The 19,176-nt window shown below is 43.3% G+C and overlaps 1 protein-coding gene across 3 annotated transcripts in view; it reads left to right on the top strand.

Annotated features, from left to right (window-relative positions):
• The first annotated feature begins 2,043 nt into the window (after positions 1–2,043).
• The window catches only part of USPL1 (ubiquitin specific peptidase like 1), a 42,632-nt gene continuing 25,499 nt past the window's right edge, over positions 2,044–19,176 (top strand). Inside the window, exons 1-4 of one of the 3 annotated variants that reach the window (XM_062194406.1) lie at positions 2,044–2,180; positions 5,367–5,532; positions 6,052–6,180; positions 12,107–12,743. In XM_062194406.1, the coding sequence (XP_062050390.1) occupies positions 5,434–5,532; positions 6,052–6,180; positions 12,107–12,743 (865 nt within the window). In that variant the 5' untranslated portion in view covers positions 2,044–2,180; positions 5,367–5,433. Of the gene's footprint in view, positions 2,181–5,366; positions 5,533–6,051; positions 6,181–12,106; positions 12,744–13,875; positions 14,477–19,176 lie in introns of those variants that run through there. The other 2 variants (XM_062194407.1, XM_062194408.1) reach the window with 2 other exon arrangements.

The following is a 19,176-nucleotide window of genomic DNA, read 5'->3' as shown; positions in this document are numbered from 1 at the left end:
GCTGACATTTTGAGAAGAGAAAAAAAGGAAATAAAAACCTTAAGTGTCCAATACTGCATACTGTAGCCATACACTAGTCACCCTTTAAAAAGCTATGATTAAATCATGTGGGCTTATAAATACAAGTAGGTAAATAAAATGCGTCCCACATTGGAGGCAACAGCCCCACAGGAAGCTCAGTGTACTCTCCTCGGGAGGACCGCACCTGAGAGCAGCATTCCACATACACTGGTGTGGAACAAGCAATTGGGATTACTCTACAAGATAGTTTGACAGTAAATCTCTTCTGATCTCCTAGATCAGATTTCCTACGGTTGACAAGCGGGAAACGCTCTAAAGCCAAAACACAGCACACACTAAATCCCTTCCCGTATCTCCACACCCCTAAGCTCCACCTCCATCTTTTACTCCCATCACTATTACAGAGTTTTTTCCCCCCGGCGAAAAAAAATCAAATTTGCACTAATAGACTAAATCAACTTCGTCGATGACAACGTTTGATTTCTGATATGCTTTAGTTCGGTGATGCTCTTTGCAATCTTGCACTTTTAGCTACGTTTTAACTTAAGTGTTTTGTTTAATTTACAAGTTAACAGTTATCAAGCATTACAAACATAATAGTGTATTTCACTCTAAATATGGAAATAACTTTGAGCAAGAAAAAAAAAAACCTCTTAGTTTTGGCAACTATTCAGGAGGAAATAATGCTCTCTCAAATTCCCACCGTTAACGCATAAAAAAAAGGAGACTCTTAATTGGTGAGCTCTCACAACAAACACACCAGGGCATTAAGAACACAACTACAAAAAAAGATAAAAACTAACCAGCCCATTATTGCCTGGAGGGGAAAAAAAAAAAAAAAAAAAACAACCAACAAACTCCCTGTTGGATTTCTTGATTCGCATTTCGGTAGCAGAACATAAACACTTAACCATCCTTCTTACTCAAGAAATGTCTTCGTACACGGGTCTCGACGCCTATATAGCACCCTATCAACATCACCGGAATTATTTCGGAAAAAAAAAAAATAGGCATTTAGTTTGAGACGATCAAAAAGAGAAACCACAAAAAAAAAAAAAAACCCACAGTGCAAAATGCGAACCGTGGTTACTCCGTACAGAAACCACAGCTTCTTACGGGAGGCAGGGCACAGAAGCAGCCGAGCGAAAGGACTTCTGGAAGAGGCTGCCCCCGAGAGTTAGAAATAGCACCCGCGGTCACGACGTCCCTTCAACCACATGACCTTCCTACGAAAGCAGAGCTAGGGGAGAAATCCCCCGGTTCCGGGAAGTTCACGCCGGGCAGGGGCGGCGGGCAGGCGTGCCGCCGGGGGCAGACCCGCGGCCCGGAGGGCGCAGTCCTGTGCTTGAGCTACTCCCCTTACCGTTAGAAGATCTGGGAGGGAGGGAAGGAGAGAGACACCCCAGAGTCCCGGCAGCCAGGCCCCTGGCTTCGAAGGTGGGGATTAGGGGAGACGGGGAGGGGCGGCTCCGTGTGTGGTGACCCTTTGTGCACGGCACTCCCAGGCGGCCCGGCGCTCCCCGAGGCTGGGGCCGCCGGCTGCGGAGGCCCACGGGCCCCATGGCGGCCCGCGCCGCCTTCCCGACCCCAGCCCACCCCGCCCGGGGGTCCCCCAGGCCCAGCGGGCTCCCGACCCCGCGCGCCACGAAACGCTCGCCGCCATCTCTCCTCGGCGTAATCCCTCCGCAGCCGGCCGCGCACTAGTTTTAATCACGCCCCACCCCCTGGCCGCCGGCGTCACCTCCGCCACTCGAGCGTTTTCCAGCAGCTTCCAGAAACGTCGCCTCCCTCCCCACCAAACCCAGCCTCCTCACGCGGGGCGGGCTCTGCAGCGCCCGGCCCCTCCCCTGCTGCGGCCGTGGCAGTCAACACAGCGGACCGCCCCGCTTCGGGGAAGGCGGGGCCGGCCGGCCGGAAGTGCTCCCTTCCTTGCCTTCCCCGCCACGCCCACGTGCTTTCAGGCCCCGCGCGCCGCAGGAAGGGGGGAACTCTTTTGCGGCGGACTCAAACCGGAAGTTCTTTTCTAGCGGAGACGCTGCTGGGGGAGTAGCGGTCCGAGCGGAACGTGGGTTGGACGTTGCATCCCGGCGGTGGGAAGCTCAAGGCTGGACCAGGAGTTCGGATCGACCTGGTACGGAGAAGGGGCGTGCCCGGGACAGGTAAGGGAGAAGCAGTGGGAGCTTCCTTCTCTAGAAACTGGAGAAAGGGACATGGCCGGGGTGATCCGCGGGCTGGCCGGCCCGCTGAAAGCCTGGGCTGGGACGCGGTGCGGTGGGAATGGTTGAGATCCTGGTTAAGATGGGGGAGTTGGAGTTACGCATCCGTTTGGGCTCAGAGAGGTAAACACCGAAGAGAAACCAGAGTTTGCTTCCGTGCCCCAGGGAGCGCGAAGATGGTCAGGGTTGAAGGAAACCCTGTGCGTCTCCTGGGGTTTCCAAGGTTGAGTTTTGAAACTCACCTGCATTGGTCCCGTCTGTCTCTGAGGACCGCTGCGTCGGGGGACCAGGCGGCGCTGACAGCCACCTGCGTTCGTCTCCTGTGGTCTCTCCTTTGACAGTTCACGCGTGAGCCCCGGGGGTCTCGTGGGATAAACTCAAGTGGATAAAAGGCCCCTACCTCTTCCAACAGCCGTTTCTCCAGCTTGTCTCCATTTTGCACACTGGGCTCCGAATTAAGTTTGGTTGCCCACCTGTCCCAGGGCCACCTTACTGTGCTGTAACGTGGGCCATCCTGGGTTAGTAGTTGACAGTAGGGCTTCAGCGACTCCCCCAGAAGTGTGCAGAGGCGGTGTTAGAACGATGCTGAGGAGTAGAAAAAGATGCTGTGGGTAGAAAAAGGTAAGACTGGAAATCTGGGCTGATCTCGCAGTGCAGTGAGCTTTTAGGTCATAGTCCTACCTCTAGGTCACATTGAGCCGTTTGGACAGACTGAATAGCCAAGGCAGGAGGAAGCAGGGTCCTTGAAGTTGAGCAGTGAAGGCTTGTTTTACAGAAGGGCCGTCTTGACAGCGATAAAGGTTGGAGCTGGAGTGGAAAAAGAGGTGGGCATCTGAGTTACTGCCACAGGATTTTTTGACTTAGTGAGAGAAGAGGAGGGAAGCAAGAGAACAGCTCAAACCTTCTACTCTGTGTTTGGAAGGCTGGAGAGGCCAAAATGTAGGGGCGATGCAGCGGGGAGGAGCAGGTTGATTTGGAAGGGAATTTGTTGGAGGCGGTTATTCAGGGACAGATGAAGTGGCAGCATGCACCCCAGGATTTGTATCAAAGAAAAAAATACGTTTGAAAGAAGACCTGGAGTGTCCGTATGTGGTGTTTTTTAAAATGAGCTTTCCAGGGCGAGAGGGATTCTTTGTATTCAGGAATTCCAGCACCAGCTTACTTATCCCATCAAAACGTTTGGTGATGGACTCAGGGCAACAGATTGGAAGGCTCCTTACGTTTTGCTGTTAGAGAGAGAAAGGCCCTTCTGATAGTTTCCTAGATTCCTCGTGCAAAAGGAAAGCTTTGTCAGAATCACTTTATTCAAGGTGGATAGTCTCACAAGTGTACTGTAGAATGATAAGGTGTGCTGCGTATTTTCTTTGTAACGTGAAAAGCAAACCTAGCACCAAATAGCAGCTGTAATGTAATATGTGTTGGGTGCTAAGCATTTTACATGCATTATCTCATAATTCCTCCAATAGCCAATTTTACAAATAGACTTCTGGATTCATCTCTGAAGGTGCAAAGCCCATGCTTTTAACTTTGTGGAACTCTAGAAATTTGACTCTTTCCTCCATGGTTCTCTTTTGTTAATAGATTATAAGTAGAAACTGCTAGAGGTAGTATGTTGGTGGTGTCTGTGAGGAACCTAAAAAGAAAAGTTAGCATCAGAGGTTCTGGACAGGGGGATTTTGTCTCCTAGGAGACACTTGGCAGTGTCTGGTGACGTTTTGGCTGTCACGTTAGTGCGTAAAGGTCAGTGATGCTGCTAAACATCCCCCATGCACAGGAAGCCCTGGCAACAAAGAACGGCCTAGTCCAGTATGTCTGCAGTCCACTATGTCTGCCTTATGGCTACTTCTTTAGGAATAGGAAACGGAGGTTCACGGACACTTTTAAAACGTGTTTTGTATTTTTGAAATTATTCCTTGGCATGAGAGATGTGTGCAGTTTGTGACCCACTGGTTCCCAGGAAGTGGGAATAGAATCATAGATGCTTGGGTTCGGAAAACACCTGGCTTGAAATTACTTCACAACATTTCTGCTAGAGGTAATTCACCTTGGCTTACAGGTTTCCTGCATCTGGCTGTGCTGTGTTTTAACTCTGTGTTTAAACTGCTTCTAATTACTTTTTGTCTTGGGCTGAGCTTCACTCTTATAGTTTGACTTTTCCCCGTGGCACTAATTCCCAGGGTTACACTCAGAGAAAGCTTGTCATGTGTGTGACTCGTGCTAGGGCAGATTTATATTTTGGTTTTGGTACAGGTCATTTACAAATAATACAGAATAGGATCTCACTGACAGCTTTTAAAAAGTAGCATTCACAGCTGGCCAAGTATTCTTGTTGGTTGAAAACAATAGAAATGTAGATGTGTTTCCTTGGTTCTTTTTTAAATTTATTTGACAGAGTTAGACAGTGAGAGAGAGAGAGACAGAGAGAAAGGTCCTCCTTCCGTTGGTTCACTCTCCAAATGGCTGCCACAGCCGGAGCTATGCCGATCCGAAGCCAGGAGCCAGGTGCTTCCTTCTGGTCTAGCATGCGGGTGCAGGGCCCAAGCACTTGGGCCATCCTCCACTGCCCTCCCGGGCCACAGCAGAGAGCTGGCCTGGAAGAGGAGCAGCCGGGACTAGAACCCGGTGCCCATATGGGATGCTGGCACCACAGGCGGAGGATTAACCAAGTGAGCCACGGCGCCAGCCCCTCCTTGGTTATTTTATCCTTGTCAAGTAACAGCATAAAGTCTGGGTTTTTAAAGTACTTTCTCAGTATAATGTTGGCATATTTCTTTCAAATTGTGGATAAGCTCTTAAAAACCTAGATTTTTCAAACCTTGGCAAATACAGTTTTCTTTAAATAGTGACTGCTTCTACTACAGGTTTTGTTTAATTTCAAAAATGAGTCTGCTATGAAAATGTCTGCATGAGAATGTTCCTTACAGTCTTTGCTCTCCCCACCAATTTGCTAAGTTTATTAGTTAATATAGGCATTTTTGTTTTCAAGATCATAGCTGTAGAATGTTTGTCTTAGGACAAAGGGCTCTCAAACTGTATTTCATATGTATTTGTATGCATCTTATAAAATAGCTCTTTGTTTAGAGTACATGGGATTTTTATTTAATTGTCTATTGACTTTTTTTTTTCCAGGGATCATTGAAAAATCCTTAGTGGTATTGACATGTCTCAAGTGACATAAATTAGCCAATGACTCGGAATGATGGATTCTCCGAAGATTGGAAATGGTTTGCCAGTGATTGGACCAGGGACTGATATAGGGATATCTTCACTCCACATGGTGGGGTATTTGGGAAAAGTTAGTGAACTTATTTTTTGCCTCGGTGCAAAGTTGTTCCCCCCCCCCCTTCTATTTTTGAAATTAAATTCAGTTTTCATTTTACCAATTAACTTTTAAAAAATTGTGTCTTCCACGGAAATCTTACAGCAATGGCGAAAGATTGTTTTAATGTGTTTACCTCTCTGTTTTGGTAATATACAAAAGTAGAAATAAAAGCATGCATTTTATGGATTACTATTCTTTGAAAATATGGAACATAAATTTTCCCTGGCAATTGATGGTACCTTTTTTCCTGGAAATAAAATCGATGGTATCTGTTACACTAAAAATTTAAAACTGTAGTATATTCTTTTTGGAATAATAGCAGTATTTAAAACTTTACATGCAGTTCTTTTATTTGCTATGTTTAAAATATCTTGCCAGGACATTTCTAGTTGAAAATTGTATATTTTTTCTGGTTACTTTTCCATTTAACGTCTAATAATTTGTTCTAATAAATGAATGTCTGTATTTTAATTTGCTTTATTTCTCTTTTAGAATTATGATCCATCAAAAGTTCCATCCGATGGTTATTGCCCTGCTTGTAGAGAAAAGGGAAAGTTAAAAGCCTTAAAGACTTACCGAATTAGTTTTCAAGAATCGATCTTTTTGTGTGAGGATTTGCAGGTAAAGTATTAATAATCTTATGTAGTGTGTAAGTTTTGGTCTTTTGCTTTTTTCCCTTCCTTGTTTAAATTTTGCTCACTGTTTGTGGGACTGGCCTTGTGGCACGTTGGGTCCAGCTGGCAATCCCATATCAGTGCCAGCCATTCCACTTCCAGTCCTGCTTCCCACTAAGGTGCCTGGGAAGGCAGCAGAGGATATCCCAAGTACTTGGGCCCCGTCACCCATGAAGGAGACCCAGATGGAGTTCTGGCTTCTGCCTGGCCCACACCTGGCTGTTGTGGCCTTCTGGGGAGTGAACAGCAGATGGAAAGTCTCTCTGTCTCTGTCACCCTGCCTTTCAAAAAATGAATTTTTTTTTAAAAATGTTTTATACTTAAAAATGTCTAGGATTATTTTTTTCAAATTATACCTGGTAAAACTGTCTACTACCAACTCTGTGATTTGTTTTCCAAACTGATCATTCTGGGCCACCAACTGTACTGGGATCAGCATCTGGGGGTGAAAGCTAGGAATAATTTGCATAGAACCTGTGTATATCCTTCCATATATTTAAGTCATCTCCTGAGTATTTGTAGTACCTAATGCAATGTAAATGCTACGTAAATAGTGGTTTATACTGTAGTATTTCTGGAATGATGATAGAAGAAAAAAAGGCTACATGTTTCAGTACAGATGCAACTATCATAGGCCTCACACATAGTGCAAGGTGTTTGGATGAATCTTCAGATGTAGAACCTGTGGATAAAGAGGGTTGACTTTGAAAGTAAAGCCAGTAGCATTTGCTGAAAGACTGGCTATAGGTTGGGGCAGAAGAATCAAGGATGATTCCAAGATGTTGACCCAAACAGTTGGAAGACTACAGTTGCCAAATACTGAACTCTTGAGAAAGAATTTGGGGGGAGTGAGATTTAGGGCAAAGCTCAGGTCAGGACAGTCAAACTTTAGACTTCTGACATCTGTGGATCTGTGGAATAAGGAGTTGGATCTGTGGGCATTCCAGTAGATGCAGAGGTTGACATTGGGAATAAAAATTTGGTAGTCATAAGCATATTGAACCATAAGAATAGGTGAGTGTAGGATGGTACAGAGGACGAAGCACTGAGCCCTGAAACAGTCTACTGTTAAGAGATGGGAGAGGTGGAGTGCAACACCGAAGAGTCTTGAGAGGACATGGACAGTGAGCTAGAGGTAAAATCGGGAAAGAGGACAGTACATGGTTCTGAAAGTTAAGTGAAAAAAAGGAAGGGAGGAAGGTGTCGTCTACTGTCAAATGGCAGCTAAGAGCGCAAGGAAGGTTAAGGCTAAACTGACCGGGCCGGCGCTGTGGCGCAGCAGATTAAAGCCCTGGCCTGAAGCACCAACATCCCATATGGGTGCCAGTTCTAGTCCCGGCTGCTCCTCTTCTGATCCAGCTCTCTGCTATGGCCTGGGAAAGGAGTAGAAGATGGCCCAAGTCCTTGGGCCCCTGCACCTGCGTGGGAGACCCGGAAGAAGCTCCTGGCTCCTGGCTTCGAATCAGCACAGCTCCAGCTGTTGTGGCCATCTGGGGAGTGAACCAGTGGATGGAAGACCTCTCTCTTTCTGTCTCTACCTCTCTCTCTGTATCTCTGTCTTTCAAATAAATAAAATAAATCTTTAAAAAAAAAAAATACTAAACTGACCTTACCCAGAGTGTTGTGAGTGTCATCAGAGACCTTGATGAAGATAGTTTCGGTATACTAGGGTGATGAAAGCCTGACTGGAGTGAATGGGAGGTGACATTTGAGATGTACAGAGAAAAGGAGAAAGCTTTATTTTTAAAGATATACTTACTTATTTGAAAGAGAGAGGGGAGAGACACATCGGTCATCTGCTCACTGGTTCACTTACCAAATGGCCACAATAGCTGGGGCTGGACCAGGCCAAAGCTGAAAGTCAGGAGCTTCTTTCAGGTCTCCTGCACAGGTACAGCAGCCCAAGCACTTGAGCTATCTTCTGCTGCTTTCACAGGCCAATAGCAGAGAGCTGGATCAGAAGTGGATCAGCTGGGACTTGAACCAGTGACCATATGGGATGCCAGCGCTGTAGCTTAACCCGCTGCTCCACAATGCCAGCCCCACCTTTTTAAAGTGGCAGGGGTCAGACTTTGTTTTACAAGGGAAGGGGTTGAAGTTAGGAGCCTCAACAGCTCATCTGTGATAGCAGTTATGAACAGAGTTTACTACTTAACTGAAAATAAAGAATTTTGAACAATGAAAAGAGAAATCATACTAGATTCTAGAGAAAGAATTTTTGTCCTCCTTTTGAACAATACATAATATTCAGTAGAATTCTTTAATTATGGATTATAAAAACAGAGAAGCCACTGTCCCCAGGAGATAGTTTTTAAACAGTTGAACAAAAGTAAAAAAAAAAAGGTCTCCCATAACATATGAAAATTATATGAAACTCAGATTTCAGTATCCATAAATAAAGGTTTATTGGAAGACAACCATGCTCAATCATTTACATATTGTGGTACATATTGTATCACACCAGTGGAGTTGAATAGTTGTGACAGAGACTGTATGGCTCACAAAGCCTAAATATTTATTTTCTGGCCTCCTATCAGTATAGTGTGCTGTGATTGATTTCTGAAGAGTTCTGTTATGAAATTTGAAGTCTGCTGAACATTTTGCAGTCCAGTTGCTATAAATTGGAAAGAACCATGTAGGAAATACCTTTTAAAATTTTTTTTTAATTAATTAATTTTTTTTTTTTTTGACAGAGTGGACAGTGAGAGAGAGACAGAGAGAAAGGTCTTCCTTTTTGCTGTTGGTTCACCCTCCAATAGCCGCCTCAGTAGGCGCGCTGCTGCTGGCACACTGCGCTGATCCGATGGCAGGAGCCAGGTGCTTCTCCTGGGCTCCCATGGGGTGCAGGACCCAAGCACTTGGGCCATCCTCCACTGCACTCCCTGGCCACAGCAGAGAGCTGGCCTGGAAGAGGGGCAACCAGGACAGGATCGGTGCCCTGACCGGGACTAGAACCCGGTGTGCCGGCGCCACAAGGTGGAGGATTAGCCTATTGAGCCACGGCGCTGGCCAGGAAATACCTTTTAATCAGATGTTGCTTTGAAAATATTTCCTGATTTTGAAAAACTAAACACAAACATTCAAAACTGTGGTTCAAATTAATACCAAATTGAAACCGTCCAATGTTTTTCCAACAGTAGAAAGTTTTAGCTCATCCTTTTTGGAGTAGTCCATTATTCAGTGTTTATTTTGGAGTATTTCATTAATCTTTTTTTTTTTTAATTAAAAGATGAAATTTACAACAGGTTTTTAAATCATTAGTGTTAAATCAGCAAAGTAAACACTTTGTGTGTTTTGTTTTCTTTTTCATTTGTATCAAGAGTATATGCTTATAATTTGTCTCTGGTAAGATCTTCCAGGTAACCACTTATCTAAATATAAGATGACATGGGATGTTTTCGTTTTTCCTATTTTACAGGACTAAAAACAAGAATTTATTTAAATTGCTACAAAAATCAGTGAAAGAGACAGTGTTAGGTTTTGTTTTTTTGTTTTGTTTTGTTTTGTTTTTGCTGTTGTTATTTTAGCATTAGATTTTAAATATTAGATGGTTATGCAGGTTTTAAGTCCTGCTCTTTGTATCTTTTAATGGCTTCTTGCAGACAGCTTAAAATCGCTGTTTTAATTTTACTAAAATGATACATGTTCACTGTAAGTAGAAACCAAAGACGGCTATTAAGAGATAATCTGAAAGATTTAATAAAGTGGAACTCTCAGGGCAGGAACAAGTGAGAATTTAGGTTACTTTTGATGGGAGCACAGATTACACAGAGGAGACAGTTATGGAGGAGGGGAGGGAACCATGTAGACCACTGAGTTTTTGCAGCCTTTGGGTCCCTTCCCTTTTTGTTTATTAATCTTGTTTTTAATTAACAGTGGGTGCAGGTAGGATGATGTACACCAAGATCTTGATGACTTGATATTAGTGAAAGGTTGGGGTTTTGAGGAGGTTCTTTTAAAAAAATTAAATGTTTTAACATTTTTTTTTAATTTGTGGTTAAAATTCGTAACAAAATTTGTCATCTTGGCCGTGTTTAAGTGTACATTTGAGGGGTGTTAGATGTATTCACATGGTGTGCTGCAGATTTTAAAAACGTTTTCATCTTGCAGAACTGAAATTAATACTCAAAAACAGCAGCTTTCCATTCCCTGCTCCTCCTCGCCCTTGGCAACCACACTTCTGCTTTTTGTTTCTCTGAATTAACTGCTCTAAGTTCCTCATAGAATTGGAATCATATAGCTTTTGTCTCTTGTGGCTGACATCTTTGACTTAGCATACTGTCATCAAGGTTTGTCCATGTTGTAGCATGTAACAGGATTTTTTTTTAAGGCTGAATATTGCTCCATTGTATGTGATGCATACTTCATTTTCTTTATCCATTGATCTGTTAGCAGAAATTTGTGTTGCTTCTACCTCTTGGCTATTTTGAATAATGCTGTAACAAGCATCGATGTGCGGAAATTTCTTTGTGATCCTGCTCCTATTTTGGGGTGGATATATATACCTTTTTATGACTCTGAATTCATAGTTACTGATTTGATTTTACAAAGTGTTCTCAGCTTTCTGACATATGGTAGGATTTAGGAAATAATCTCAAGGTATATAATTGACAGGTTGCTGCAGGTGGTTGGTAACAGAAGAATCCAGAATTTGTCCATTTATACTAGGGAATTTTATCAGAAGCACGGTACTATAAGTATAGTATTCAGTTGTGTAGAAGTCGCTGTGTAGCATTTGGTGCATTTCAGTTATGTGTTGCTGTGAAACAAATCATTTCAAAACTTAGTTGCTGAAAGAATATAATGGCTTCATTTATTATTTCCCATGAATTTGTGAGTTGACAGGCAGTTCTTATGTTTCACACCATATTGGCCGGGACATCTGAAATGTATGTATAGTGGGGAGATGGTGTTGGCTGGCTGGGTGTTCAGCTAAGTCATTCAGCCAGAGTCTCAGCTCTTTCCCATGAGGATCATTCCATGAGTCTGATTTGGCTCCTCTTGTTATGATGGTGGATACTGAGAGAGTTCCAGAAGGAGGGCTGCAAGAGGACAAGCCCAGTGAGCCAGTGCTTGTGAGATCTCCATGTGCATCATGCCTGTTAAAGTCCCCTGAAAGCTAGTCGTGTGCGGTAGGGGATTGACTGAGGGCATGAATTACCCAGGACATGTGGCTCTTGCATTCACTGGTGGCCACCAACGTAGCAGTTCATAGTTGCGTGGAAGAAGGCATATTTAGTGGGGGCAGTTAGTATATAGGTGTCTTACCTTGTAAATATATTTTGGTAGTTTTCAATCTTAAGAAAGATTCACACATTATCTTAGTGATTTATTTGTATTTTTATATTTATATTTTATAAATTACGTTAATATGTAGAGATATTTGATGAGATCATTTAAAGTTCAGCCAATATAACACTAAAGCAAATAAGGATGTAAAATAGCAGTACTCTCAGATTAATGCTCAGTTTCACAATTTTTTATTTAAAGATACTTGAAAAAATTTTTTGATGCTGTACAGTGTTTGTTCCAAGAGTAACACTCATATAGTGTTTCTTTATATTTTTGTAATTTTAAACTTTACTTGACATCAGATATTTTTATTAAAGAAAAAAATATGTATATTTTCCTTGTTAGCTTATCCTAGTGTAACTCAGATCACAATGTTGGTTGTTCAGATTATCTAGGAAAAATTCTTAGGGTGCCAAAGTTTTTATTAAATGATTGTCTGCAGTTCCTTCAGATGTGGGTTAATAAATATACTTTCTCATGTCAAATTAATGCTCAGATTCTTCATGACATAGAATTTGTCAAGTAAAACTTAAGCTCATTTGAATGTTTGTGTTTCTTATCATTTTACTTTTTCTTTCTAGTGCATCTTTCCTTTGGGCTTTAAGTCACTTAATAACTTAATTTCTCCGGATTCGGAAGATTGTCACACTCCAAATAAACTTCACAAAAGAAAGCTCTTGGAAACCAGCTATAACGATGCACCTGTTTTAGCAAATTCCAAAAAGACTAGACATCATATTATTGATGGTGAGCCAATTTTGGACAGCAAATATAATGGAGAAGTATATAATGAAACCTCATCAAAGTGTTCTGATGGTAGTACTCATCAGCATCCAATTGGGACAGCTCATTCCTTGGAGCAGAATAAGGTTTTGGAAGCTGGTGTTGTTGACATGGCTACTAAAGAAGATCCTAGTACAGTTGACATCTCTGGAGTTGGGCAAACTTCCCCTCAAAATGAAGGAGGCACATCTGAACTGGAAATACCATTGGAAAGCAAGTGTACATCGTTTCGGCAGACTTTTTATGTTCAGTGGAAAAATGCTCATGCTCTCTGTTGGTTAGACTGTATTCTTTCAGCTTTGGTACACTTGGAAGGATTAAAGAACACTGTGACTGAACTGTGTTCTAAGGAGGAATCTGTTTTCTGGCAGTTGTTTACAAAGTATAATCAAGCGAATAAGCTGCTGTCTACCACTCGATTGGATGGAATTAAAGGTAGGTACCAGTGTATTATTTCTGTTTAATTTTTGAAGGTGTTAATGTTGAGTTCCTTATAGCATATGGAAAAGAGCAAGGAGCCCCGGTAGTGTCATGAAGCTCAGGATAATACCAGTGATGGTATCTTGATCGTTGACAAGACAGTCTTTTCAGTAGAAAGGAGAAGAAAGGCTGTGATTGTGTCTTAGATCTGAGGGTCAGCTGATTGTGTGGTGCCTCCTTGAACTGGGAAAGAATTGAGACCAAAGAATGAAGGTGGGAGCTCTGTATGAGACTAAAGGGTGGGGCCGGGGTTGTGGCATAGCATGGGTGAGACTCCAGCATCCCATATGGGTGCCTGTTTGAGTCCCATCTTGCTCCACTGCAGATCTAGCTCCCTGCTAATGGCTTGGGAAAAGCAGTGAAAAATGGCCCTAGTGCTTGGGCCCTGCCACCTACCTAGGAGACCAGGAAGAAGCTCCTGGCTTTGGTCTGGCCCAGCCTCAGCCGTTCTGGCCCTTTGGAGATTGAACCAGCAGACAGAAGATCTCTTTCTTTCTAACTCTGACTTTCAAATAAATAAATAAACCCTTGAAAACAAGTGAAAAAAGAGTAAAGGATTTATTCAAGCAACTTAAATACAGGATTCCAGATTGGGATGAATAGGTGGTTTGGTCAGAATTTATAGCAAGATGTTTTCTGCCAAGGCTGCAGGTAGGAGAAAGATTTTATAAATTTACAGATTCATTAGGGAGTTGGGTAGGAGCTTGTGTTATAAAATTTATTTACATACGCTTTAGGACCCAGCGCCTCAGATGTCCTGCTGGTCTTCCTGACCTTATCAGAAAGATTTAATAGCACTTCAAGGTCTTTAGTCATCAGAGAGCTGCCCAGCTGGACTACCAGGTGGTCAGTGTCTCGGGGTAGAGGGAGAGGTAAAATGGAGCATTGAGATGGTGGCATTACTGTGGTTTGCTGTCACATACTTAGATGGCAATTGGGTCCATCAAAGTAAAGTTTTAAGTTTTAAAACTACTGAAAGGTGCTGGCGTTATGGCACAGTGGATTAAGCTACCACCTGTGATGCTGGCATCCCATATTAGAGTGCTGGTTCAAGTCCCAGCTGTTCCTCTTCCCATCCAACTCACAGGCAATGCACCTGGGAAAGCAGCAGAAGATGGCCCAAGTACTTAGGCAACCCTGCTACCCACATGGAAGATTTGGATGGAGTTCCATGCTCCTGGCTTGGCCTGGCTGCTGTGTCCATTTGAGAAATAAACTAGTGGATGGAAGAGTTCTTTCTCTGCTTCTCTCTTTCTCTCTCTCTCACTCTCTCACCTTTAAATTATAGTAAAAATAAATCTTAAAAAACTACCGGGCCGGCCCCGCGGCTCACAAAGCTAATCCTCCACCTGCGGTGCCAGCACCCAGGTTCTAGTCCCGGTCGGAGCGCCGGATTCTGTCCCGGTTGCTCCTCTTCCAGGCCAGCTCTCTGCTGTGGCCCGGGAGTGCAGTGGAGGATGGCCCAACTCCTTAGGCTCTGTACCCGCATGGGAGACCAGGAGGAAGCACCTGGCTCCTGGCTTCGGATCAGCGTGGTGCGCCACCTGCAGCGGCCATTGGAGGGTGAACCAACAGTAAAGGAAGACCTTTCTCTTTGTCTCTCTCTCACTGTCCACTCTGCCTGTCAAAAAAACAACAACAACAACAACAACAACAAAAAAAACAGAACTACTGAAGAGCAGAATAAAGTAAGTAAAAATCACTCACAATCTCACAAAACTCCAAAATCTCTTTTTACAATGAAGGATATATTTGCTTTATTTTCCATAAAATAGGTCACTCATGAACCTACATCCCAACCTAAGAACAGTTTACCTGTTACTCCTGTCCCATCCCCCAGCATCCTGCAAAGGTGGTCATTATCCTGAAATACATAATTCTAGTTTTTTTACATGTGTATAACTAAACTATATATTGCCTAATTTGGTTGGCTTTGAACTTTGTTAAAAGGTGTATTTAGCTTTTCATTACATTAAAATTCTTGAGCTTCTTGGAAACGAGCAGGTTGATTTTGGCTTACAGTTTTGGGATTCAGAATCCTAGATTGTGCAGCCCATCAGTCTGACACCTGGTGGAGGCCAACAGTAGCAGCGTGTGTGGAGGAAGGATCACAGGATGAGCCAGGAAGTAGAGAGGCATGTGGAGCATAGTCTCTTTATGAAGCCACCATCATTTCAGTGATGGGACTCACTGGCAGCCTAATCCAATCCAGTCACTTCCCAAGACCCCTCCTTCAGACACCATAATTGGATCAAGCCTCCACACTAATCTGCCCACTATTAGTATTAATCTGTTAACTGTTAAGACTTTGGGGCTCAAAGGTCTTCACAAGTCTGGGAACCAAGTCCTGTTTAATCAATAACAAAGGATGTTCAGGATGTCATCTGAGGCCCTTTTTAAAGAAGAAAAAATGATTTGAAAGAGCTTCCATTCACTGCTGGTTCAGTTGTCCACAACAGCTGGGCCTGGGCCGGGCTGAAGCCAGGAGCCTCTGGAATTCAATTTGTGTCTCCCGTGTGGGTGGCAGGAACTCAAGTGCTTGAGCATTTACCTGCTGCCACCTGGAGTGTACATTAGGAAGCTAGAATCAGATGCAGAGCTAGGACTGAAACCCAGGCAGTCTGATGTGCAATGCAAATACCCTAGGCAGGGTCTTAACCACTGTGCCAAAAGCTCATCCCTGTTTCCTCTTTGTAAAGACTTATCTGTGAAGCAGCTTATAGTTGTGGCTCATTGACTTTCATTACATGTAATGTTTCCATTTTATAAATACAGTAATGTATTTATTCACTTGTCAATAGATTCTTTTTTGCCATTATAAATATTGCTGCTGTGACTATTCTTGAGCAAGTCTGATGGGTTTCTTTTGGATATGTGATGGGAATGGAATTACCAAATTGTAAACACTGAGCCCAGATTTACAAGAGAATGGCAGCTGTTTTCCAAAGTGGTTGTACCAAACAGTATATTGCCCTTAGCACCGTGTAAGAGATCTTCCTGATCCCTATATTCTCATTGGTTACTTTCGTACTTTGAGATATTTGCTATTTAAGTGTTATAAAATAGTCTGTGGTCTTGATCTGTCTTTCCTAGGTTTTAAAGTGGTTGGTCAGCACTTAATGTGTATTTGGACCATATATGTTATCTATTCTGTGAAATGCCTGTTTTGTATCTTATCCCTGTTTGTTCTGCGGAGTATTATGTTCTTAGTGATTTATGAGGGATTTTGTGTGTCTTTGTTGATGTTTTTATGTCAGATAAGTGTTGCTGAATTTTCTCCCAGTTTGTGGCTTGTGTTCTTTTCAAAAGATGTCTTGGTTTATTTATAGGACAGTCTTTGGCTTTCTTTTTTGGAGTTAGCAGTATTTGTAGATTTTTAAAAGAGATCTTTTCTTTTCCCAGGGTCAGAAAGTTATTCACATATGCGCATATGTATGTTCCTAAAGTCAAAAAGTTTTGCTTGTGTATGATGTGAGATAAAGACCTGTTTTTTTCCATTTGCATAGCCAGTTTTTCGGACTCCATTCTTTTTGTCAGTTTATCTGCCATGCCACCTGGATCATATGTCAGCATTCTATATAGATGTGCAGCTGACCCTTAGCTCTCAGTTGTGTTCTCGAGTTTTTTTAGTTATTTTTTATCTTAATTTTGCTTATATGTGTGTATATATATAGACAGAATTGATGTCAGACGAAGCTTTCTTCACTTGTCATTGTAGGTGTTTTCTTCATTAATGTTACAAAATGCGTGACTTTGGTGTGTTGCCTTTTCTGTGGCTCCTTGTGCCACTTCCCCAAAGTTGGCCATCCAAGCTGCTTACCATTGTTTGTTATTGTACAAGTATTCATATACCTTTTGAATCCATTGCCGATTAAAATCTAGGAAGGATATTAAAATATGATTCTTAAGAGTGTTGCTGGGCTGGCGCTGTGGCTTAACAGGCTAATCCTCCGCCTTGCTGCACCGGCACACCGGGTTCTAGTCCCGGTCGGGGTGCCAGATTCTGTCCCGGTTGCCCCTCTTCCAGGCCAGCTCTCTGCTATGGCCTGGGAGTGCAGTGGAGGATGGCCCAAGTGCTTGGGCCCTGCACCCCATGGGAGACCAGGAGAAGCACCTGGCTCCTGCCATCGGATCAGCGCGGTGCGCTGGCCGCAGCGGCCATTGGAGGGTGAACCAACGGCAAAAAGGAAGACCTTTCTCTCTGTCTCTCTCTCACCATCCACTCTGCCTGTCAAAAAACAAAAAAAAAAGAGTATTGCTGATTGGTTTTCAAGGAGGGTTTACTAACATTTAGATCTACCTTATTAAGTAGAAGAAAATGTCTCCCAATACTCTTAACACCTTTAGCTACAAACATTTAAAAAGTTAGAATTTTGTTAGGCTAGGAATATTTTGTTTCAATTTGAGTTACTTTTGATACTGAATTTTGTGTCATTCATGATTTTTTGCAATTTAAAATTCAGTTTCTCATGAGCATCTTTGCCTTTGCCATTTCTTGTATTCCTGTTTTCTCAAATTACAGGAACCACAGTGCTGTGTCAGTCAGAGTTACTTAACAGCAAGTTGAATATTGGGGTTAATTTTAATTTATATTTTATCTAATCTTAAGTTTTTAAAGAATAATTGTAGCTTTTGTAATCTGGTTGTTAATTGTATTTGAGAAGTATTACTTGGATTATAGGCTTTTTTTTTCCTTTGGTTAAATTACAGAAGTTGTGATGAATGCTTCATACTGTGTTCACTAGTGAAACACGTAAGCAGAGTGAGATCACACTGTGTGTGAGTTACTTATTTAATTTATTTGAAAGGTAGAGAAACAGAGGTCTTACGTCTCCTGCTTTGCTTCCCAAATCCCCACAAACAGGGCTGGCCAAGCTGGTGCCAGCAGCCTGGAACTCAGTCCAGGTCTCCCAGTTGGGTGATAGGAACCCGTGTAGTTGAGCCATCACCTGCTGCCTCCCAGGGTATGCGTTAGTAAAAAGCTGTATTGGAAGCAGAGGGGGAACTTCAACCCTGAGCACTTTGATAGAGGATATGGTGACTGAATCACTGTGTCAGAACACTTACCCATTTAATTACAAATGAATTATTTGTCAGAGATTTGAGTGAAAAGATCCATCTGTAGCATCAGAGTAACTAGAGGCTGGCGCCGCGGCTCGATAGGCTAATCCTCTTCCTGCGGCGCCGGCACACCGGGTTCTAGTCCCGGTCGGGGCACCACATTCTGTCCTGGTTGCCCCTCTTCCAGGCCAGCTCTCTGCTGTGGCCCGGGAGTGCAGTGGAGGATGGCCCAAGTGCTTGGTCCCTGCACCTGCATGGGAGACCAGGAGAAGCACCTGGCTCCTGGCTTCGGATCAGCGCAGTGCACCGGCCGCAGCGGCCATTGGAGGGTGAACCAACAGTCTCTCTCTCTCTTTCACTGTCCACTCTGCCTGTCCAAAAAAAAAAAAAAAAAAAAAAAAAAGAGTAACTAGAGTTAAATGCCAATGGCAAATTCTCTTCAAAAAAATTTTTTATTATCTTTGGTAGTTTATTGTCATTATAATTCCATTTGAAGATTTCTGCTCTAAAGACATCAGAAACTTGTACAGGTACATTCTCATAGGTGTTTATCACTAAAGTATTTGCAATAATGAAAAAAAAGACATAAGTCTGGCAAGCTGGGAATGATTAAGGAAACGCGTCAGTCACAGTAATAGCTAGCTGTCAGTCTCTAATGAAGCAAAATCTTATGAACAAAGGATATGAATTGTATAAACACTGTGATGCTGCTGAGAACCCCTTCAACACCCCTCACAAAGACATGGGAGGAGGGCGCTATTAATTTGGGAAATAATAATAACTTTATTAGACTTTTTTTTTTTTTTACAGGCAGAGTGGATAGTGAGAGAGAGAGACAGAGAGAAAGGTCTTCTTTTTGCCGTTGGTTCACCCTCCAATGGCCGCTGCAGCCGGCGCACCATGCTGATCCGAAGCCAGGAGCCAGGTGCTTCCTCCTGGTCTCCCATGTGGGTGCAGCGCCCAAGCACTTGGGCCATCCTCCTCTGTACTCCTGGGCCACAGCAGAGAGCTGGCCTGGAAGAGGGGCAACCGGGACAGAATCCGGCGCCCCGACCAGGACTAGAACCCGGTGTGCCGGCGCCGCAGGAAGAGGATTAGCCTATCGAGCCGCGGCACCGGCCATATTAGACTTTTTTTTTTTTTTTAATATTTCATTTATTTATTTGAGAGGTAGAGTTACAGACAGAGGGAGAGACAGAGAAAGGTCTTCCTTCCCTTGGTTCATTCCCCAAATAGCCACAACAGCCGGAGCTGTGCTGAACTGAAGCCAGGAGCCAGGAGCTTCTTCCTGGTCTTCCATGTGGGTGCAGGGTCCCAAGGACTTGGG

The sequence above is a fragment of the Lepus europaeus genome, chromosome 6 (genome assembly GCF_033115175.1).
Source record: "Lepus europaeus isolate LE1 chromosome 6, mLepTim1.pri, whole genome shotgun sequence".
In the NCBI taxonomy this organism is placed as follows: domain Eukaryota; kingdom Metazoa; phylum Chordata; class Mammalia; order Lagomorpha; family Leporidae; genus Lepus; species Lepus europaeus.
Note: the sequence above shows the minus strand (reverse complement) of the source record. Positions and strands in the feature narration are given on the sequence as shown.